This window comes from Portunus trituberculatus, chromosome 41 (genome assembly GCF_017591435.1).
Source record: "Portunus trituberculatus isolate SZX2019 chromosome 41, ASM1759143v1, whole genome shotgun sequence".
In the NCBI taxonomy this organism is placed as follows: Eukaryota; Metazoa; Arthropoda; class Malacostraca; order Decapoda; family Portunidae; genus Portunus; species Portunus trituberculatus.
In genome coordinates, this window is record NC_059295.1 from 5,236,595 (window position 1) to 5,262,015 (window position 25,421).

At 39.8% G+C, this 25,421-nt stretch overlaps 1 protein-coding gene across 3 annotated transcripts in view; it reads left to right on the forward strand.

Moving 5' to 3' along the window:
- The window catches only part of LOC123516419 (5'-deoxynucleotidase HDDC2-like), a 116,661-nt gene extending 91,948 nt beyond the window's left edge, over positions 1–24,713 (forward strand). For all 3 annotated transcript variants that reach the window (XM_045275685.1, XM_045275684.1, XM_045275686.1), the window contains one exon: positions 23,171–24,713. In XM_045275685.1, coding sequence (XP_045131620.1) covers positions 23,171–23,389 — 219 coding nt within the window. In that variant the 3' untranslated portion in view covers positions 23,390–24,713. The remainder of the gene's footprint in view (positions 1–23,170) is intronic.
- Positions 24,714–25,421: the final 708 nt, after the last annotated feature.

Below are 25,421 nucleotides of genomic sequence, written 5' to 3' on the forward strand. Positions count from 1 at the left end.
GGCTTGATTTTGATCTTTATTCTACAGATGTCTCAGGATTTCTCCTGAGGCAGGCCATAGTACCAGCAGCTCCTGATGTATTCAAAAGCCTGTCAGCTTGCATGATACAGTGGGGCTTTCAAATTTGGAAAAAAATTACCTGGATAAAACTTCGTTAAAGCGAGTTTGGTGTTCGTTAAACGAGCAGATGGTAGTAAAATGAAATCTTCGTTATAGCGAAATTTCGTTTTGTGAAACTTCGTTAAACGGGGGTTGCCTGTATATATATATATATATATATATATATATATATATATATATATATATATATATATATATATATATATATATATACAGTAAAAGTCCTGAAATCCGGAAGTCATGAGGGTTCAAGCATTCCGGATTCTAGGATTTTCCGGATTGTAAGATAATAAGGCTGAAAGTAAGATTAAAATCTTGAGGGTACTATGTAAACCCCACTAAACTAACCCCAACTTGCTTTATCTCTTTGTAGTACTGTCATAACATTTTACAGGGATTGCTACTACCACCAGTCCACTGTGTACTTCCTCCCCACACCACACACGATTTACGTAGGCTTTTTTATTTCTTGAAGATTTGCCAGACTAAGGGGGGAGTGGCATGGGCCTTTCCAGCCATTATGGCGGCCCATATGTGATGATTGCTCTTTTCCTACTTGTCAACTTGTATTTGTGTAGGTGATTTCACTATTTTACGTAGGCTATTCCACCATCGACATATACTGAGAAGTTTGAGTGATTGTACTGTACTGTACCCAACATAATATGTATACAGTCCACAATACTTATGTCACACTTTATAAAATAATTTTAAGTATAATACAAAACACATTTCATAACATAAAACATTTACTGATGTCTGATAAAGGCAAACAAAAGGAAAGGAAGGCCTCCAATCACGTCACTGGCGTCAAGCGTACACCAGCTGGACCAACACAATTTGGTAAGTTTTGAGAACATTTTAAGACAGTTTGACAAGTTTTAAAGGCATTTTAATAAAATGGATAGACCAATAAGAAACAAGTTACCAAATTCAAAATATGTCGATGAGGCTCAGGGAGCGAAACCGAAAGTGGCCAGCCAAAACATGAGCCCATCTTCAACGGGAGCAACGATGCAAGGTAGAGTGCAATCCAGAGATTTTGGATGCTTTAAGGACTGAGGCTAGGAGGACTGACTTCCGCATGAAGGAAGTTAATAAGAACATTCTGAGAGCGGCTTCGGTTATTACTAAGTCATTGTTGACCTTGTATAAAGTGGCACAAGAGGGAAAGCACTCAGTTGTGGCACAAGAGGTTGGGGTTCTTAATGGTGCTCTGGCCTTGTTGGGGAATGCCAACTTCAGGAACAACCTATCAAGGAGGTTTGTGATGAAACGTGAACTCAACCAGAAGTTTAGTCATCTCTGCATAGAGAAGGTACCAATGACTCAGTTCCTTTTTGGGGATGATGTGTCCAGGAGTGTGAAGCAGATTGAAGAGTCAGCTAAGCTAAAGTCAACAATTACGGCCAAGGAAACTTAATTTTTGTGGCATCTTCCTGGCAGCAGGACAAGAGGCTTAGGACCTGGAGCTACATTCTGAGGTTTCTTTTGCCAATTCCAACCTTATGGGTTCCGGAAGCATGGCCTTAGGGATGGTCAACGGGTTTCTCATGGATTCCACAACATGGAGACAAAAAACGCCAAAAGCTGGGGCGGCTTCAGGCCACAGCAGTAACCCAGGCAAGTGAGAATTTTGAAGGTGGCAGGCTTCACAAATTTGTTTGTGAATGGCGTAAGATCACCAGTGACTCCATTATTTTAGATTATGTTCAGCATTGCCATCTTAACATTGATGTGGATTTAATTAGACATCTGTTTTCAGGTAATTTGGAGTATTGCTTCAATAAAATTATTAATGCTGAGATAAAAAAAAATTGTTAGATAAGAATGGGGAGTACAGGATGTTCTGAACTTGGAGGAACTAAATTTACACATCCCATATCAACATTTTAAAATGGAGGATTTCGAGCAGGCAATTAGGCTTATTAACCCATTTGCCCTGGAAGTTAGAAAACACACGCCGCACTCCATCTGGGCAGCCCGCGCATGCCAAGATTTGAACCTTTAGTATTGAATAATTAATGTTTTAGCCATAAACTCAATATATTCATCACATACTATATATCAGGATGTGTAAAAATATTTGTATGTTACAATACACTTCCCATTGCTATGCTAAAAAGGAAAACAATACAAAATTTTACTTTTTATATTTTATTTTATTTATTTATTTATTTTTTTTTTTATTTATTTATTTTTTTTATTACAGTTCAGGAGATTTCTCCCTGAATCTCTTGGGTGGTGGTGCTGTGATGGCGGAGGTAAAGGGCTGTGAGGGAAAGGCGGAGGTGGAGGGGAGTGCGGTGAAGCCGGAGGTGGAGGGCTGTGAGGGAAAGGCTGAGGTGGAGGGGAGTGCAGTGAAGCCGGAGGTGGAGGGCTGTGGCCTGGTGGTGGTGAGGGTGGGCAGAGGAGGTGTCTTGCATTGGGTGGTGGGGAGTGGTGGCTCCAGGCATAGAGGGTGGTGGCAGTCCCTCACCACCCCTACTTCATCCCCACCAGGATCCTCAAGGGTGGGCAGAGGAGGTGTCTTGCATTGGGTGGTGGGGAGTGGTGGCTCCAGGCATAGAGGGTGGTGGTGGACCCTCACCACCCCTACTTCATCCCCACCAGGATCCTCAGGCTTGTGGAAAGAGAAAGATAAAATTTAGATTTCATTCAATAAAATAAAGCCTCCATAATATACAGTAAGGTCTCGGTTTACGTCAGAGTTACGTTCCTGAAACATGACATAAATCAATTTTGTACGTAACTCGAGTTTCCGTACATTTCAAAGCATATTATCGAGTTTTCAACCAATCATTGTTTATGGTCATTCAGGTAAGTTAAAGGTTATATTGTTATATTATTTACAACTATATAGGAATATGAAACACAAGTTTGTTTTTGTTGTTGATTAGGGCCATGAACGTGAAGGACTGCAGGTTGCCGAGAGGGGTGGCCCTGAGGCCGCCAGGAGGGTGGGCAGGTCGAATGTTGTGACACCCAGGGCGGACAGCTGGGAGCGTAGTGTAGTGCGGTAGGAGTAGAAGCGTGGGCAGCGGGGCAGGAAATGCAATAGGAAAGGGCAATAGGGATCAGCAGACAGGCGCAGATGGTGCAAGTGAGCTGCGAGTGTCGTGTGGCCCAGGCGAGGCTCCGGAGTTGTTATTGTTGTGATGGGTGCGCGAACCCTCAAGGTCGTCAACCTCCCTGTTGTCATGGTAACGGGCTTCCCATTTTCTTCTTCACTCCCTCACACACAGCTGCTGCTTCCCTTCTCATATCTTTAATTACGTCCTCTTTTTCTTGTAGCGTAATGGTTTTCCTTTTCTTAGCATCACTGCTGTCACTAAGGAGTTTTCTCTTTGGTGCCATTGAGCAAGATACTAAGAACTTGAGTCAGTAAACGCAGAAGTAGGATAACACTCTTGCCAGTGGCAATGGTGTGGTGGAACTGAGGCAGGATGTTATTGTATTCAAGCGTGAGGCGGGCAGTGTGACCGGTAACCACCAACAATAACAATAAATCCCGCGCTTTACGATTTATAAATTTTCAATTTTTTTAATCTTAAATTGCCTTATAGTGGACTGACATAACTACGAGTTTGATGTAACTCGAGCCCGACGTAACCCGGGACTTTACTGTATACAGTACAATATATAATTTGTTTTCATATAATGAATTTTATACTTACTAAAATGAAGTAATCCAGCTCCGACACCTAGTATAAGGGCACCTTCACCCTCTTGCCCTCCATGACGAAAGATGAATGGACCATATAGCTTATAAAAATTAGCGCAATATATGGCAATCGTAAATTGCCATATATAGTATTTGTCTGTACAGATAGCCTAAAGTGTCTTATATCAGAGTGAAGCATCTCATTTGTGGTAAACACTGTTATTTATTGGTGAAAAGAGTCCCCTAATATATCTAGCATTTGCATGCCAGCATGTGTAGCAAATGGCAACATATACCTGTCATGTAAAATATACATTATTTCAAACGTGAAATAAATTGCGCGTGAACAGAGAGAGAGAGAGAGAGAGAAGCTTCAATATGTCAGCACACACACACACACACACACATGTTAAGTGCTTTTGGTTGTATGAAGCTTAACTTTGTTTGATTAGCAGGCCAACTGTAGATTTTGTAGGCCCACATAAAGTTTTAAGTTTATTGTTTTTATTTATTATCCAGCCGAGCGGTTTCACTGGTAACTTTTAGTGTTTCTTATCAACCCAGGTATACAACGAAAACTCAGATATAAAAGTTAATATATTATGTACAAATTTACAAGTGCTGTCCACACGCCACGTACAAGAACATACGGAAAACGTGTTTTAAACTCGGGAAAGTGTTTGTAATGTCACTGAGTACACATAGTCACTAAGTTCCCGCAGCACAGTTCACAGGCACACTCACTTGACACACCACGCACTTCCCAGTCGCCGGTGATCTTCCTTCTGCCGCGGTCGCCGGCGCCCACCGCGCCCAGCCTCCATGATGCTGACATAAGGGCGTCAGTCATGTGACGTGGGAAATGTCCACTGGGTGTATTGTGTCGTGCATTACCTTTATTTCTCACTGGTAGTGATACCTATATAAAATGCATCCTACCTATAGTTATTACATTAATTGGTTTAGTTATCTGAGTCAATCATGAGTGCAATGAAGTACTAGTTAGTTTTATGAAATAGAGAAGCACTGCAACCCCTGTTTAAAGGAAAAGACGAGGTCAGCATTTATACATGTTGCACCACATTACGAAAGATTGCATCAGATTTCTATAATGATTAATATACTTATATACAATTGCCCTACCTATCCTATGGCGGTTACATCCACACACACACACACACACACGTGTGTGTGAACAACAACATCAAAAATAGAGAAAGTATTGAAAGTTTAGAAGTAAATGGAGTATGCAGTGAGGATCCCAGGGAAATGGCAGAGGCTATGAATGGATGCTTTCGGAAGGTATTCACAAAGGAGACTGCTTTTGACAAACCACTGGTAATGGAACAGAAAGGGGTTATGAAGGAGTTTCAAGTAACTGTGGAGGACATCAAGAATATGATGGGGAGTTTAGAAGTGAGAAAAGCTGTGGGACCTGATGGGGTATCAGGATGGATTTTAAGAGAATGCAGGGAGCAACTGGCAGAAAAAGTTTGTGAAGTAATTGATGCCTCATTAAGGGAAGGTGTAGTGCCCCAAGACTGGAAAAGAGCTAACATTGTCCCAATCTATAAATCAGGTAACAAGAGAGACCCATTGAACTATAGACCAGTGTCACTTACAAGTGTGGTAGCTAAGATGTGTGAGAGGGTGGTGAAGAATAGATGGACAGACTTCTTGGAGAAAATGACATACTTTGTGAGTGTCAATTTGGTTTTAGAAAAGGGCGTTCATGCACGACAAACCTGATATGTTACTATTCGAGGGTGATAGATGTAATACAGGAAAGAGATGGTTGGGCTGATGGAATATATCTGGATTTAAAAAAGGCCTTTGATAAGGTACCACACCAGAGACTGATCTGGAAACTTGAAATGGTAGGAGGAGTGCATGGCAGTTTACTAAAATGGATGGAAGACTTTTGGTAGGAAGAGAAATGAGAACAATAATTAAGGACAGACCATCAGAATGGGGATTGGTGGAGAGTGGAGTTCCACAGGGATCAGTGTTGGCACCAGTAATGTTCGCAGTCTACATAAATGACATGGTGGATGGGGTGTCCAGTTATGTGAGCCTATTTGCAGACGATGCAAAATTGTTAAGAAAAGTGAGATGTGACAAAGATTGCGAACTACTCCAGGAAGACTTGGACAGAATATGGAAATGGAGCTGTACATGGCAAATGGAGTTCAACACGACAAAATGCAAGAAAATAGAGTTTGGCAAGAGTGAAAGAAGAATCAGGAGTATGTACAAGATAGGAAATGAAGACATAAAACCAGTCATGAAGAAAAAGACCTTGGGGTGACAATTACCAATGACCTATCGCCAGAGAGACATATAAACAAAATAATTGGAGAAGTATTGAACTTATTGAGGAACATAAGAGTGGCGTTCGTATATTTAGATGAAGAAATGATGAAGAAAATAATTACTGCAATGATAAGACCGAGGCTTGAATATGCAACAATACAGTGGGCTCGAACTTAAAGAAACACATAAGGAAACTAGAGAAAGTACAGAGGGCTGCAACAAAAATGGTGCCTGACTTAAGAGATTTGACTTATGAAGACAGACTGAAAAGAATGCAACTTCCAACCCTGGAAAACAGAAGAGAAAGGGAGACCTGATAGCAATATACAGAGTGATGATTGGCATGGAAAAAATGGATAGGGAAGATCTGTGTATGTGGAATGGAAGAATGTCGAGAGGGCATGGGAAAAAACTAAAATGGCCACTTATAGGAGAGATGTGAAAAATATAGCTTCCCTCATAGAAGGGTGGAAGCATGGAATAGTTTAGACGTGGAAGTGGTCAACGCAAGGAATATTCATGATTTTAAGAAAAAGCTGGACATTAATAGATATGGAGACGGGACAACACGAGCATAGCTCTTTTCCCGTATGTTACAATTAGGTAAATACAATTAGGTAAATACACACACACACACACACACACACACACATGGCACACAAAAACTGAAGAAGAAGCAACATGACACACACACACACACACACACACACACACACACACGTTTGGAAAAGAAATAGAGTAGATAAGATGGGAGGAGGAGTGATGTTGCTGGTTAAAAAGATATAAAGGTGGATCAAGTGAAAAAGGTATGGGAAAGGCAGAAGTGCTAAAGATCAGAGCAGAAACTAATGAAGGAAAAAGAGGCACTACATAGTGGTGTACGTACCACCTAAGACAAATGCATGGTCAGTACAGGAATATGAAGAAATGATAAGTGATACAGGAACATGTCTGGAAGAAATGTTGGGTGGCTGTGAACGAACTATAATGATGGGAGATTTTAATTGTAAAGAGGTGTGTTGGGAGGACTGGTCAATGGAAGGATCAGAGACAACATGGGGAAATACACTATTGACACTGGCAATGGAAAATGTGTTAACTCAGTGGGTCAAAGAAGATACTAGGTTTGGAGGAGAGGAGCATCGTCAAGACTGGACTTGGTCTTTAGTACAGAGCCAATGGTCATTGAGGAGATGAGGGTGGAGTGCCCTTTAGCAAAGAGTGATCATGCAGTTTTGGAGTTCAAGGTGATAGACGAAGAGAAATCTAGAAGAAATGAAGAATATAAAGTGGGAAGATGGAATTATGCCAAGACAGATTTTGGAAACCTAAAGAAATTCTTTCAAGAGACAAATTGGATGAAATTCAAGAGTGCTAAGGAGCAAATGAAAAGTGGAAGGAATTTATAAAATATACAAAGAAGGTGAGAAAAATTTGTACCAATAAGACAACATAGAAGTTGGAAAGCAGGACTGGTTTAACGATAGATGTGAAAAGGCTAGAACAAGAAAAGAGGATGCATGGAAGAGGTGGAGAAGGAAAAGACGGATTAAGCAGTGGGAAAGTTACAAAAGAGCAAGAAATGAATATGTGTTGATTAGAAGAGAAGAAAGAAAGAAACAAGAAAAGGATATAATTGATAAATGTAAAGACCAACCAAGGCTTTTTACAGACATGTGAACAACAACATCAAAAATAGAGAAAGTATTGAAAGTTTAGAAGTAAATGGAGTATACAGTGAAGATCCCAGGAAATGGCAGAGGCTATGAATGGATGCTTTGGAAGGTATTCACAAAGGAGACTGCTTTTGACAAACCACTGGTAATGGAACAGAAAGGGATTATGAAGGAGTTTCAAGTAACTGTGGAGGAGATCAAGAACATGATGGGGAGTTTAGAAGTGAGAAAAGCTGTGGGACCTGATGGGGTATCAGGATGGATTTTAAGAGAATGCAGGAGCAATTGGCAGAAAAAGTTTGTGAAGTAATTGATGCCTCATTAAGGGAAGGTGTAGTGCCCCAAGACTGGAAAAGAGCTAACATTGTCCCAATCTATAAATCAGGTAACAAGAGAGACCCATTGAACTATAGACCAGTGTCACTTACAAGTGTGGTAGCTAAGATGTGTGAGAGGGTGGTGAAGAATAGATGGACAGACTTCTTGGAGAAAAATGACATACTTTGTGAGTGTCAATTTGGTTTTAGAAAAGGGCGTTCATGCACGACAAACCTGATATGTTACTATTCGAGGGTGATAGATGTAATACAGGAAAGAGATGGTTGGGCTGATGGAATATATCTGGATTTAAAAAAGGCCTTTGATAAGGTACCACACCAGAGACTGATCTGGAAACTTGAAATGGTAGGAGGAGTGCATGGCAGTTTACTAAAATGGATGGAAGACTTTTTGGTAGGAAGAGAAATGAGAACAATAATTAAGGACAGACCATCAGAATGGGGATTGGTGGAGAGTGGAGTTCCACAGGGATCAGTGTTGGCACCAGTAATGTTCGCAGTCTACATAAATGACATGGTGGATGGGGTGTCCAGTTATGTGAGCCTATTTGCAGACGATGCAAAATTGTTAAGAAAAGTGAGATGTGACAAAGATTGCGAACTACTCCAGGAAGACTTGGACAGAATATGGAAATGGAGCTGTACATGGCAAATGGAGTTCAACACGACAAAATGCAAGAAAATAGAGTTTGGCAAGAGTGAAAGAAGAATCAGGAGTATGTACAAGATAGGAAATGAAGACATAAAACCAGTCATGAAGAAAAAGACCTTGGGGTGACAATTACCAATGACCTATCGCCAGAGAGACATATAAACAAAATAATTGGAGAAGTATTGAACTTATTGAGGAACATAAGAGTGGCGTTCGTATATCTAGATGAAGAAATGATGAAGAAAATAATTACTGCAATGATAAGACCGAGGCTTGAATATGCAACAATACAGTGGGCTCGAACTTAAAGAAACACATAAGGAAACTAGAGAAAGTACAGAGGGCTGCAACAAAATGGTGCCTGACTTAAGAGATTTGACTTATGAAGACAGACTGAAAAGAATGCAACTTCCAACCCTGGAAAACAGAAGAGAAAGGGAGACCTGATAGCAATATACAGAGTGATGATTGGCATGGAAAAATGGATAGGGAAGATCTGTGTATGTGGAATGGAAGAATGTCGAGAGGGCATGGGAAAAACTAAAATGGCCACTTATAGGAGAGATGTGAAAAATATAGCTTCCCTCATAGAAGGGTGGAAGCATGGAATAGTTTAGACGTGGAAGTGGTCAACGCAAGGAATATTCATGATTTTAAGAAAAAGCTGGACATTAATAGATATGGAGACGGGACAACACGAGCATAGCTCTTTTCCCGTATGTTACAATTAGGTAAATACAATTAGGTAAATACACACACACACACACACACACACACACACACACACACACACACACACACACACACACACACACACACACACACAGTGTGGCCTTGCTGAAATTATAGATCAACAGATCATAGAAGAGAAGATTGCTGAGAAAGTGGTGAAGGTTATTAAATCAAATGAGACATTGGTGAGGGAAACTGTAGACAAAAAGAGATGTGTGGTGATATTTGGTGTGGAGGAGGATAAGACACCGAGTAAAATGGAGAGAGAAAAACATAAAAAGGTGATAAATAATATCATTAATGTGGTGCAGGAGGAGGAAAAGACCTAGTACAAGAAATAGAGGACTTCCATAGAATTGGAAAGTTCACAAGAGAAGGTATGAGGCCAATAAGAATCAAACTTAAGTCACAAAAGGATGTAGATGAATTGGTGGAGAAGTCATGGAGGCTAGCCCAGCAGGAAACAACAAGGAAGATTTGGTTGAGAAGAGATCTCGGTGAAAAGGAAAGAGAAATGTTAAATGAGTTGAGAAAGGAGGCTTTGAAAAAAATGAAGAGAGGACAGAAGAGGAGAAGAAAGAGTTTTCTGGAGAATCTTGGATATGAGACTGAGGAAGTGGTTCATAACCCAGAAAAGTACAGCAAGAAAGGACTAAAGAAACTTACGTATGAGCGGAATGTAATGTATTCCAACATAAATGGAGTGATATCGGGATTTTAGAACTCAACGATTACTTGAGGACAAGAACCCAGATATTGTGGGTCTTACTGAAACAAAACTGAGAGAGGAGAAGACCTGATGATGGTTGGAGAAGGAAATATAATGTTTGGAAAAGAAATAGAGTAGGTAAGATGGGAGGAGGAGTGATGTTGCTGGTTAAAAAGATATAAAGGTGGATCAAGTGAAAGAAGGTATGGGAAAGGCAGAAGTGCTAAAGATCAGAGCAGAAACTAATGAAGGAAAAAGAGGCACTACATAGTGGTGTACGTACCACCTAAGACAAATGCATGGTCAGTACAGGAATATGAAGAAATGATAAGTGATACAGGAACATGTCTGGAAGAAATGTTGGGTGGCTGTGAACGAACTATAATGATGGGAGATTTTAATTGTAAAGAGGTGTGTTGGGAGGACTGGTCAATGGAAGGATCAGAGACAACATGGGAAATACACTATTGACACTGGCAATGGAAAATGTGTTAACTCAGTGGGTCAAAGAAGATACTAGGTTTGGAGGAGAGGAGCATCGTCAAGACTGGACTTGGTCTTTAGTACAGAGCCAATGGTCATTGAGGAGATGAGGGTGGAGTGCCCTTTAGCAAAGAGTGATCATGCAGTTTTGGAGTTCAAGGTGATAGATGAAGAGAAATCTAGAAGAAATGAAGAATATAAAGTGGGAAGATGGAATTATGCCAAGACAGATTTTGGAAACCTAAAGAAATTCTTTCAAGAGACAAATTGGATGAAATTCAAGAGTGCTAAGGAGCAAATGAAAAGTGGAAGGAATTTATAAAAATATACAAAGAAGGTGAGAAAAATTTGTACCAATAAGACAACATAGAAGTTGGAAAGCAGGACTGGTTTAACGATAGATGTGAAAAGGCTAGAACAAGAAAAGAGGATGCATGGAAGAGGTGGAGAAGGAAAAGACGGATTAAGCAGTGGGAAAGTTACAAAAGAGCAAGAAATGAATATGTGTTGATTAGAAGAGAAGAAAGAAAGAAACAAGAAAAGGATATAATTGATAAATGTAAAGACCAACCAAGGCTTTTTACAGACATGTGAACAACAACATCAAAAATAGAAAAGTATTGAAAGTTTAGAAGTAAATGGAGTATGCAGTGAAGATCCCAGGAAATGGCAGAGGCTATGAATGGATGCTTTCGGAAGGTATTCACAAAGGAGACTGCTTTTGACAAACCACTGGTAATGGAACAGAAAGGGATTATGAAGGAGTTTCAAGTAACTGTGGAGGAGATCAAGAATATGATGGGGAGTTTAGAAGTGAGAAAAGCTGTGGGACCTGATGGGGTATCAGGATGGATTTTAAGAGAATGCAGGAGCAACTGGCAGAAAAAGTTTGTGAAGTAATTGATGCCTCATTAAGGGAAGGTGTAGTGCCCCAAGACTGGAAAAGAGCTAACATTGTCCCAATCTATAAATCAGGTAACAAGAGACCCATTGAACTATAGACCAGTGTCACTTACAAGTGTGGTAGCTAAGATGTGTGAGAGGGTGGTGAAGAATAGATGGACAGACTTCTTGGAGAAAAATGACATACTTTGTGAGTGTCAATTTGGTTTTAGAAAAGGCGTTCATGCACGACAAACCTGATATGTTACTATTCGAGGGTGATAGATGTAATACAGGAAAGAGATGGTTGGGCTGATGGAATATATCTGGATTTAAAAAAGGCCTTTGATAAGGTACCACACGGAGACTGATCTGGAAACTTGAAATGGTAGGAGGAGTGCATGGCAGTTTACTAAAATGGATGGAAGACTTTTGGTAGGAAGAGAAATGAGAACAATAATTAAGGACAGACCATCAGAATGGGGCTTGGTGGAGAGTGGAGTTCCACAGGGATCAGTGTTGGCACCAGTAATGTTCGCGGTCTACATAAATGACATGGTGGATGGGGTGTCCAGTTATGTGAGCCTATTTGCAGACGATGCAAAATTGTTAAGAAAAGTGAGATGTGACAAAGATTGCGAACTACTCCAGGAAGACTTGGACAGAATATGGAAATGGAGCTGTACATGGCAAATGGAGTTCAACACGACAAAATGCAAGAAAATAGAGTTTGGCAAGAGTGAAAGAAGAATCAGGAGTATGTACAAGATAGGAAATGAAGACATAAAACCAGTCATGAAGAAAAAGACCTTGGGGTGACAATTACCAATGACCTATCGCCAGAGAGACATATAAACAAAATAATTGGAGAAGTATTGAACTTATTGAGGAACATAAGAGTGGCGTTCGTATATTTAGATGAAGAAATGATGAAGAAAATAATTACTGCAATGATAAGACCGAGGCTTGAATATGCAACAATACAGTGGGCTCGAACTTAAAGAAACACATAAGGAAACTAGAGAAAGTACAGAGGGCTGCAACAAAATGGTGCCTGACTTAAGAGATTTGACTTATGAAGACAGACTGAAAAGAATGCAACTTCCGACCCTGGAAAACAGAAGAGAAGGGAGACCTGATAGCAATATACAGAGTGATGATTGGCATGGAAAAATGGATAGGGAAGATCTGTGTATGTGGAATGAAAGAATGTCGAGAGGGCATGGGAAAAAACTAAAATGGCCACTTATAGGAGAGATGTGAAAAATATAGCTTCCCTCATAGAAGGGTGGAAGCATGGAATAGTTTAGACGTGGAAGTGGTCAACGCAAGGAATATTCATGATTTTAAGAAAAAGCTGGACATTAATAGATATGGAGACGGGACAACACGAGCATAGCTCTTTTCCCGTATGTTACAATTAGGTAAATACAATTAGGTAAATACACACACACACACACACACACTCCGCACTCCGTGGAGAGCGGACGTGCCTCCTGCGCATGAACAGCATCTTAATAACACTCCACACGCTAAGCAATGTGCTTGAGTGAGAATAGTTATTGCTATTGAGGGGCGACCAGAGCGAGTGAACGAGTGTACAGAGTGAACGTAGCCTGGTGACGTGTACATGGGAGTGATCAGAGGTGGGAGAACCTCCACACTCCAAACGACAGAGTGGGAACCCACAAAGGCCAGCCATAGCAGCCGCCAACGCATCCAACCACACACGTAACTACCAGGCCTGGCCCCAGTGACCACACACCCACATGTTCCCAGGAAAAGTAAGGAAAATGGATAGACCGGTAAGAAATAAATTACCAAATTCAAAATATGTTGATGAGGCCCAGGAGCAAAACCGAAAGTGGCCAGTCAAAGCATGAGTCCAGCTTCAACAGGGCAACATTGCAAGGTAGATTGGTGATGTTGGAGAAGAGATTTGAGGAGTTAGTGAAGGAATTAAAAGTTCAGAGGAGTGAGGAGGAGCAGGATAGAGAATTCCAAGGCTTTGAAGGAAAGAGTTAAGAGACTGGAGGAAAATGAAAAACGATTGGTGGATGAGAATGCACATTTGAAGGTGGAGGTTGAAAAATACAAGAGACGGTTGGAGGAGAAAATGGAGAGAGTAGTAAAGGAGAAAGATGACTTTAAGGAAATGATTAGTGAGCAGAATGAAAGGTTTGAAAGGAATGGGAACTGAAGAAAACACAATGGACTGAGTCGAGGAAGCAGAGATGGTTGGATTACAAGAAATAATTAAAGATCAGTTGAAGGAAGACAAAAAAGAAAGGTCCAAGGAACTGGTTAATGTAATGAAGAATAAGGAAACATTGATAAGGAAATAGCAGAAAAGAAGAAGAGTGTGTTAATATTTGGGATGAAAGAACAAAATATAACATATAAGCCTAAGAGAATTAAGGAAGAATTAAAAACGGTAAGAGATCTGTTCAAAAATCTAAATGATGATGAAAAAAGACCTACAAGAAGAAGTGGAAGAGATCCATAGACTGGGTCCGTATAAGGAGGAGTGAACAGACCGATTAAAGTAGTACTGAAGTCACAACAATCTGCGGAGGATGTCCTATATAGAACATCAAAGTTAAGAGATAGAAGGTTGTAAAGAGGTGTTTGTGAGAAAGAATAGAAATGAGGAAGAGAGAGAAGATATAAGGAATTGGTGGAAGAGGCGAGAAGGAAAAATGATGAGCGGTCTGAGGAGGAAAGAAAAGTTTTTGGAGAGTTATAGGAGAGAGTCAGAAAGTGGTATGTGGAAAGAAGGAATACGGAGGAACCCCTAGAGGAGCAGTGGGTGGACCGTAATGTATACTAATATAGATGGGATACTGTCAAGTAGATTGGAATTGCAAGACTATATGATGGTGGAGAAGCCTGATATAGTGTGTTTGACTGAGACAAAATTGCATGAAAAACAAAGATAAATTTGGATAATAAATATAATATATGGAGAAAGGATAGAGAGTAAAGGTGGAGGAGGAGTTATGATTATGACGAAGAAATAAATAAATGTGGATAAGGTTTGGTATGGGAAGAACAACAGAAGTGATAAGCATAAGGATAAAAAGTGATGGAAAAGAATTAATAATCATGGTGACCTATGTACCTCCTAAAACAAATTCTTGGACATTAAGGAATACGACAATATGATCAAGGATACTTTACAGAGTTTGGAAAGTGTATTATCTGGAAAAAGAAAGGTGATACTAGTAGGAGATTTTAATTGTAAGGAGGTGGATTGGGAAAATCTAGTAAGTGGTGTTGGAGAGGAAGCATGGGAGAGAGATTTCTTAATCTAATGATGGAAAATATGATGGAACAGAGGGTGAAGGAAAATACTAGATATAGAGGAGATGATGAACCGGCTAGACTGGATTTGGTGTTAACAAGAGAAGTGTACCTATGTGGAGATATACAATACAAGTGTCCTTTGGGAAAGAGTGATCATGTGGTTATGGAAATGCAGATAGCAACAACACAGCGAAGGAAGGACGAGACATACAGGAGTGGTAGATTGAATTATAGAAAGATGGACACAGAAAGTTTGAAAAATTATTTCAGAAAATTAGATTGGGAGGAGATGTTACAAATCAGAGAAGTGCAAAAGAAATATGAGATTTTTATGAAATATTATAAAGAAGGAGTTATGAAATTTGTACCAAAGTATAAACCAAGAGAGGAAGGAAGAAAGGATTGGTTTAATGCAACTTGTGTTAAGGCTAAGGAAAAGAGATGTGGCTTGGAAAAGATGGAAAAAGAGCAGGAATATACTAAATAAGGAGAATTATAGAGTGGCAAGAAATGAGTATGTGAGGGTAAGGAGGAGGAAGAAAGAAAATTTGAAAAAGATATTGTAGACAAGAGTAAGGAACATCCAAAATTGTTTTACAGGTTCATAAATGGTAAACTTAAAAGAGAGAGTCCATTGAAAGATTAAAAGGAGAGCAAGGGATAGTAGATGACCCTAAGAATATAGCGGAATTGCTAAATAATAGGTTTCAACAAGTATTTACTAAAGAAACAATGTTTGTAAAGCCACAGAATGTACAAGGAAATGTGCACATGGATGACATTAAGATACCTAAAAGGAGTTATATAAAATGTTGGAGGAACTTAAAGATGATAAAGCGATGGGACCAGATGAAGTTTCAGGAAAATTATTGAAGGAGTGTAGAGAAGAATTGATTGATCCATTATATGATATTATAAGGTGCTCATTAGAAACAGGGAAGTACCAGTAGAGTGGAAGAGAGCTGAAGTGGTGCCCATTTATAAGGGAGGCAGTAAGGAAGAGCCTCTTAACTATAGACCTGTGTCTCTAACAAGTGTGGTCGGTAAGATTTGTGAGAGGGTGATAAAGAAATATTGGATACGGTTCCTGGAGGATCATAAGTTATTATCGGATCATCAATTTGGCTTCAGGAAAGGGAGGTCATGTGTAACAAATCTACTGAGCTTTTATTCAAGAGTGGTTGACAAAATACAGAGAGAGAGGATGGATGGACTGTGTATATTTGGATTTAAAGAAAGCTTTTGACAAGGTACCTCACATGAGACTGTTATGGAAAGTAGAGATTTATGGAGGACTGAAAGGAAAAGTGTTAAAGTGGATGGAAAACTACTTGAGATGGAGGAGATGAGAACGGTAATAAGGGATGCAAAGTCGGACTGGTTGGTGGTGGAGAGTGGAGTCCCACAAGGCTCAGTGCTGGCACCAATACTTTTCCTGGTATATATAAATGACATGCCAGAGGAGTAAACAGTTATATTAATTTGTTTGCGGATGATGCGAAGTTGTGTAGGTGTGTGAAGAGTGAAGAAGATTGTGAAATTTTACAGGCAGACCTGGATAAGATTTGGGAGTGGAGCAAGAGGTGGCAAATGGAATTTAATCTGAGCAAAAGTCATGTGATGGAGATGGGAAGAGTGGAAGACGGCCAAGAGGGTCATATAAGATGGGTGAAGAAGTAGTGTTGAAAAAGGTGGAAAAGGAAAAGGATTTGGGAGTGATAATACAAGACCATGGGCAGTTTGAGGCTCATATTGATAAGATGTTTGGAGAAACGTATAATTTGATAAAAATATTGGATTAGCCTTCCATTATATGGATAAAGATATGATGAAGAAATTAATTAGTATGGTAATTAGACCAAGATTGGAATATGCTGGAGTGGTTTGGTCCCCTTATAAAAGAAGCATATAAGGAAGTTGGAGAGATTGCAGAGAATGGCAACAAAAATGGTTCCGGAATTGGCAGAAATGACCTATGAGGAGAGATTAAAAGAAATGAATTTGCCTACCTTGGAACAAAGAAGAGAAGAGGAGATTTAATACAGGTTTATAAACTGTTGAATGGACTGGATGAAGTGGATAATGAGCAAATGATGTTGAGAGAGGAAAACTTAAATAGAACTACAAGATCGCATAGTAAAAAGATAGCCAAGGAATATGCTTGAAGGATGTGAAAAATATAGTTTCCCACAAAGATGTGTGGAGGTGTGGAATGGTTTGAGTGAGGAGGTGGTGTCAGCAAGGAGTGTGCATAGTTTTAAAGGAAAGTTGGATGTGTGTAGATATGGAGACGGGGCCACACAGTATGATACCCAGGCCCTGTAAAATTACAACTAGGTGAATACAACCTAGATAATATACACACACACACACACATTTCTTTGTTTCACTTGGCAGGGGACAGTTTATAAATTTACATGTCTTCCTAATGGGATTTGAGAAAGCCCCAGAATTTTCACCAAGCTCATGAAGCTAGTTTATTCCACTTAGGGAAATAAGGGTTACACTATTACTAGCTTCATTGATGACTCCCTTATTTGTAATAGTTCTTGGGAAGGTTGTATGGCATGTGTACAGGACACATTAGCTCTTTTGCAGCAACTAGGTTTCTGTATTAATGTGGAAAAATCAGTTTTGGTCCCAACTCAAAAGATTGAGTATCTGGGGAACATTATTGACACGGTTACCATGAAAATTTCACTTCCAGAATGCAGAATGGTGAAGCTAGTGCAAGCTTGTGGGGCACTCATGTGTAAGGATGTGGCACAAATCAGACAAGTGGCTCGGGTCATTGGCCTTCTGGTGGCAGCCACTTCAGCAGTTCCATTAGGGAAACTGCATTATAGACATCTTGAGATAGCAAAAATTAATGCATTACTTACAGCCCAAGGGAACTTTGATGCTATGATGATTATTTTGCAAGATATGAAATCTGAGTTAGCTTGGTGGTGCAGCGATGCAGCAGTGCAGGATAGGGCCATTTTTAGATCAGGGCCTGACATTGAATTATTCACAGATGCCTCAACAGTAGGGTGGGGTGGTAGTTTGCACCAACAAACTACAGGTGGTAGGTGGTCATTGGAGGAGACTGCTTTACATATTAACGCCTTAGAACTTAAAGTGATTCTATTTACCTTACAGACGTTTGCACGAGAGCTGGTGAATAAGCATATTAAAATTTTTTGCGATAACACAATGGCGGTCACTTATGTTAATGAAATGGGAGGCACAAAATCTCAAGTTTGCAATAACATCGCTGTCCTGATTTGGGAATGGTGTATTAAACATAACGCGTGGGTGACCTGCTCTCACATCCCAGGGGAAGACAACCTCGTTGCGGATGCAGCTTCCCGAAAATTTAATAGCTGGCATGAATGGAAATTGGATGTGCCTACATTTAGGTTGCTATGTAATTGTTTTGGGAACCCTTCCATTGACCTTTTTGCATCCCGCCTTAACAACCAGGTCATTCCATTTTGTTCTTGGAAGCCGGACCCGGAGGCTGCCTTTTTTTATGTGTTTTCACTTAATTGGGACAGTTTTACACTTCATTATATGAGGCGCCCGGAGCCAGAGGGAACCAACCCACACGAACCTACTTTCGAGAAAAACGCGTTTAAAGTTGAACAATTAATACTACCGTAAGATCGGTCACAATATTATCATATTATACATCATTGGAAAGGTCTCGGCAAGACCTGTCATGCCATGTGTTTTTTAATAGTATATTGTATGTTTTAACTTTTACAGAGATTATTATAAATACCCCTACACCCGTAGAGGAAATGTTTTTCCCAGGAAGGTTATGTTTTAGGTTAATTTTTTCAAAGTGTATGATAAAACAAGCATTATGTAAAAAAATTATGACGATATGCTTTTAACTCGATTTTTTACGAATTTTTTATATGAGCGAATAAAGCAATATTTCCCCCTACCGTAAGATCGGTCACAATATTATCATATTATACATCATTTGAAAGGTCTCGGCAAGACCTGTCATGCCATGTGGTTTTTAATAGTATATTCTATGTTTTAACTTTTACAGAGATTATTATAAATACCCTACACCGTAGCAGAACATTTTTTCCCAGGAAAGTTATGTTTTAGGTTCATTTTTCAAAGTGTATGATAAAACAAGCATTATGTAAAAAATTATGACGATATGCTTTTAACTCGATTTTTACAATTTTTTTATGAGCGAATAAAGCAATATTTCCCCTAAGCGCAACTTTTATTCCGAAAATGTTTTATTTCCTATTTTCTCTTCATTTCTGAAGAGATTATAGTGTGAGATGTATCTGTATAGAAGATTGTGATATTGTATTTTAAAATTTATTTTCTATGATTTGGTGTAGCTGATGCGGGAGTAATGGGCCTGGCAAGGGAGGGAAGGAAGGATTTGGCGGGAGACTCTGGGCTAAAGTAAACAAAGGCTGTGATTGGCCGAGGTGGGGGCGCGGCTATGAGTCACGAGAATACTCGCCGCTGATTGGGGAGCGCACGGCACGACAATTTTATACGACTTTTACACCCTTCGACAACATGATCCCGCCTTTAACTCCCTGCTCTTGGTACCTTCTGGCTCGCAGATCGGAGAAGTTTTTCGCGCCTTTTTTTACGCATTATCACTCCACTTTGAGGCTTCATATAGGTACCCATATGGTCGTATTTCACTTGACCGACAATTTTATACGACTTTTACACCCTTCGACAACATGATCCCGCCTTTAACTCAATTTTCGTATTTTTGAGGGTTGGTTCCCTCTGGCTCGGGGCGCCTCATATGTTTCCTCCTTTTGCATTAATTTCTAGGTGCCTCCAGAAAATTCGGGCAGAGAGAGTCAAGGGGTGGATCGTGGTTCCTTTTTGGACATCACAGCCTTGGATGGGCATGCTTCTAAGCATGCTTGTCGATCACCCCAGGCTCATAAGGAAATCGAAGTACATTCTGACACATCCGTCATCAGCCGAATGTCATCCCATAATGAGTCACACACAATTAATGGCATGCCTTCTATCAGGGAATCCCTCTGACAACAGGGCATACAGGCAGAAGGTGCGAGTATCATCATGGCATGGAAACCAGGCACACAGAAACAGTATCTTACACACATCAAGAGGTGGACACACTTTTGTCATGGAGGGGACATCAATCCCCTTACTCCCACTGTGACAGACATCATAAATTTTCTGACAGCATCATTTCTCAGAGGTGTGGGGTACAACTCAGTAAACACAGCAAGAGGTGCATTATCATCTTTGGGCATTATAGTAGATGGGTTTCCAGCAGGCAGACATCCTTTAGTAAATAGATTTTTGAGAGGGGTATTCAATTTATGCCCACCAAAACCAAGATATAACAGGATGTGGATGTCCAACCAGTAATTATGCAATTAAGGTCTATGTATCCTCTGACAACTCTCACATTAAAGGAGATTACTCAAAAACTGGTGATGTTAATGGCGCTAACTCAGGCTGCAAGAACCCAAACGCTTCACTTACTCTTGCTAAATGGTATGGAAATGTCCGACTCATCTATCACTGTCCAATTAGGGGACAATATCAAACAGTGTAGGCCTTCTTTTAACATACAAAGTGTGATATTTACAGCCTATACAAAAGATGCAAGCCTCTGTGTATGTAAGACTCTGCGGCACTACATTAATGAAACAGGGCAGCTCAGAATGTACCATCTCAATTCTGATAAGTTATTCATTAGTTTTACAAAGCCTCACAATCATGTTACTAAGGACACCATCGCAAGATGGCTAAGAACTATGTTGGACATGGCAGGTATTGACAACAAACTTTTCACGGCAGGTAGTGTGAGACCAGCATCGGCTTCGAGACCTAAGGCTTTGGCAGTGCCTGTCAGTGCCATTTTGGCAAGAGCGGGTTGGAATCATGAGTTCACATTCACTAGATATTATAACAAGGAAATTGTTAAGAACTCAGATAAATTTCAAGATGCGGTTTTGCATATTGACCAGTAATATATACGTGAATGCTAATGTACTTATCTGTATAATTGAGGATCCAAGCTGGATGGTTTTGTTTTTGATGTACAACATATTTTGATTTCTGGGTTTGGAATATTTTGTTGTATATTACTGGGAGGTGATGGTTGCACAATGGGGTCATGCAGGCATTTTGATATATGTCAATTATTATGCATAATAAATTTTGCGTAACATAATCTGGCCATAGTTTTTATTTTACAAGGCCTGATTCTGGGAATTATGCTTATTTTGACACCCACATGGCTTTAAAACCTCATGTGTTTGCATTACCCAACAGCAGAGGTGATTTGATGAAGTAAAATTTATAAGTATATGAGACTTACTGTAGGTCAGTTGATGTATGCTTGTAATTTTATGAATATCATCTCTGCTGTGGGGGGAGCGTTCACATGCCCTCCTCTTCCTCCCTTGGGGACATAAGGTTACTATGAATATTGAGTCACTATGCAATTCATGTGGGTGATCGTCTCTTTAAAGTCTGGCGAGCGGCTCGGTGTGACAGTATCTCATGTGAACGCTCCCCACGCAGGAGAGGTGATATTCGTAAAATTACAAGCATACATCAACTGGCCTATAGTAAGTCTCGTATACTTATAAATTCAATCAGATGATGTCGCTCCCGAGGCTAAGGGACAGTAGAGATTTCAGCCCTTACTCATCTTCCGCTGAGTGGACAGATGAGGATAAGACGTCGTTGTCTGCACTGTCAGAAGTAGATGTGGAAGGGGCAGCTGTAGCAGGGTTGGCACGTTTCACTGGTTTGAAGAAAGAGGATATAGAGGAAGGGCCAGCTGTAGCAGGGTCAGCAGGTGTGACAGGGACGGCATGTCTGACTGGCTTGAAGAGCAAGTAGATGGAGGACTGTTTGGTTTTTCTTGTTTTTTCATCAAAGATTTCTTGATAAATTTTGACACTTTTCTCTATGTCATGAGCCACTTTGCTACTCCTGGCAGGATTTGGATCACATTCCTTCAGGGTTTCCAGAGTTTTTTCGACACCACCGAGACATTCTCTAAGAGCTTTGATGTCCAGGCCACGCACAGGTTCTTCCTCGTCTCCCTCTCTTTCTGTCTACTGTGATGCTTTGTCTTGCTCTATAAGTTCATCATTTGAGAGAGGTTCAGCATGGCTTTCCAAAAGATCTTGAACATCATCATCATCAACTTCCACGCCAAGTTCATGGTAGATGGGTAGGCCCATCTGTGCCCTTTATCAGTTTCTGCATGGTTCACTGCTGGTAGTAGGCTTTAAATGTTTGCCATGATTATCATGAATATATTTGTGCTCACAATAGACCCTTTAATATTCCATTTATTCATCTAATTAGTAATGCATGTAAGTAATATGTAATGTAGTTAAAAAAAAACGGGGGAAGGGAAAGAGATAACAGGCTCCAAGGGTGGTGAAGTTAAAGTCAGTACTGTGAGTGGTGGGGAGGTGTGGCGTGGATTACATCGTCACCTCTGCTCCCCCTCGCTGGGCCCCCTCGGATGATATGAGTGGATACCGTATCTGTGAATTTTTTTTACCGTATATCGAATCGAGGGTAGCAATTTCCAAATACTGTAACTGTGAATTTACCGGATAAAGAACTACCGGATAACAAGGACTTACTGTACTATGATGCACTCTCGCTTTGTTTACTCTAAATGGAAGCTCAAGTCAGGGGTTAAACTTGTTATAATTGGTTCGTTCAACGAAAATTCGCTTAAAGAGGGGTTTTTTAGGAACGTAACCCTTTCGTTAAGAGGGGGTTACCTGTATTTGAAAGAACCAGTCAGCCAAAGCACTTGAGCAAACTCAGGTTAATATATGACACCTGTGAGAAAGTCCCGTCCTTCGGTTCACAGACCACCATGTCACCACCACCTTTTACTAGTTCCGATCTATTTCCACAGTTACCAGCTCCAGGTATATGCCACATAGACATCAGAGTTACCTATTCTATTATTAAACTCACAAATTTAATTCCACAACAGTTCCCTAGTGCACACACACAGCTCTTGTTGCACATAATTAATTATAAGGCAGTAACCTAAAACATCTACAGTCATAATCATACCAACAAGTCTTAAGGTACTTCCTTATCACATTATTTATTGATTAAATTTGCAGACATAAGGACAAGTCATTAGAACTGAAAGGCAAAGCTGAACATTCAAATGGAGAAAACATGCTCAGAACATGTTGGTGTATATGATTATTTGTTTGCACTACTAAAAGATATTTGTAATTACATATGTCATTATACTGATATTTTTGTTTTTATTTCTAGGAATATGAAGAACAGAAAACGAAGGAGGCAAAATTGGTGAAAGACTTAGACAAGTTTGACATGATTTTACAAGCATTTGAGTATGAAACTGATCAGGACCGAGCAGGAACACTAGAGGAGTTTTTCAAGTCAACTGAAGGAAAATTCACTCACCCAAAGATTATAAAATGGATAGAACAGCTTTATAAAGAGAGAGACGAGAAACTAAAGTCATATTGACAGAGTAGTGGGATAATTATATTTAAAGAGAGACTGTTTCTGGGAGCTTACCTTAAATTAATGAAAAATCTGTAGAATTTTTTATTTATGTTTACCTGGATGAAATTCCTCATAAAATTGAAGGGTCACTTAGAAAAAGTTTATTCATGTATGCATTGATATTCACAAACATTCTTCACACATTAACATATGGAACTTGAGGAGGAGGACTGATCCTTATTAATCACACTGTTTGAGGATCAGATTTATTAATTTTCATGTTATTGTATCATTTGTACATTACTGTACATTGATAACAGATGAATCATAACAAAATACCATAGTAATAGATCCTCAGCACTTGTCTCTTTCACTGTTGTATCTCTGTTTAGTAATAACTATGTTGTCTAACAAGAGCTAGAGGTTCAGATGAGCAATAATCACTGAAAAACAACAGTCCATAGCTTCAGTGACATCACACTGATATTTCCATCCCATCAGTCTACTGTGGTATAGACTTAGGTTATCTCCCAGCCTCTAAAGCCATGCTCTCTGTGTCTTTATGAGTTATGGATCATATGCAAAGATTTCAATCACAGTTTTTTGTACATTTATAGTGAAACCAAAATAACTTGGTACTCAGGTTGTTGGCTGTTCCTCTCACACACTTCTGTCACATTCATAGTCAACAGATCTATGAACACCTCTTTCATTCAAATTGTTATCCTTTGCCTTAATTATTACAAAATTATAAGCTGTTCCATATAGATATGTTTTTTTTTTTTTTTTTTTTTTTTTTAATAGCTTTCAATTTGATGTTGGAACAATGTTGCTGTATATGATACACTTGGCTCTACATATGGGCCATGTGGTACTACCATCTAAAGTGTTCTTGACATGTAAATGCCCCAGACTGAACCTGTTGGCCATGGTCAGGTCTGGTCACTTTGGGATTGAGGTGGCAACAGCAAAGTTAGTCTGCTTCCACTATAGTACATCCACATCTGATGTGGAAGACATTTACTATTATTGTATCTTAAAGGGAGAATAAAAGGAAATGATTCTTTCATGCATATATAGATCAAGGCTGTCTTCCCATAAAAGCTGAGTAACCAAGACAAGGAACATAATTTTCATATTCACTTTCATTCACACCATTCTCTGTCCTTTTGACTACTGTTGAAGAAGAGAAAAGTATTCCTGCCCTTAATTTATAAGGATCATCCCCACAGCTTTGACAGTGGTCCAGAATAAGGCTTCTTCATTTTCACAGCAAGTACCCTGTTAAGGGTATATTTGTAAAAAGTTATTTGATGTCAAAACTGGCCATAAAAAAGGTTGGTGGTAATTTGTTTCATTAAATCCTTAACTAAAGTAGCTTAGTTACTGACTGTATATTTGTTAGTGGTTAAATGTGACAATATTGGAACAAAGAATTTTGCCAAGTTATAGTTAAAGGTATTAACCCCTTCAGCACAGCCCGGAAAAACTCCTTCCGCGGCAGCATACAGCTCGCGCCCCCGCCCGCCTCTGCCCTCCCCCACTATGTTTGCCCCACAAACACATTTACATAATTTGCTCCCACTGTCATTTTCTTTCATATAATCCATGTATGAATACAGAAAACATGTTAATATGAATGTTTTCTCCATGATAAACATACTAAACATAAAAAACATAATGAACATTACAACATGATAAACAACAATGTTCTTGAGCATCTTGGATGGTCCTCTGTTGGCATGCACAACCCCAGTGAGTAAGGTGTCCCTGGTGAGCAGGTACCTACCAAGCCGCAAAATTGTGTACCAGTTGTCTGTCACAACATGTTGCCCCTTGTCCGGCAGGTCACACAAAAGGTGCACTACCACTTGTTCTGACTTGGATAAGTTCATGGAAGCATTGTCAGGTAGGGAGAAACAAGAGTCCTTCCCATAATAAACTTCAAAATTCCATGAGTAGCCAATCCAATTTGTAGCTGAGGGGCACAGAACAAACACCTTGATCCCAAAATGTGAACGTTTTGTCATGATAATTGCTTGAATCCAAGTCT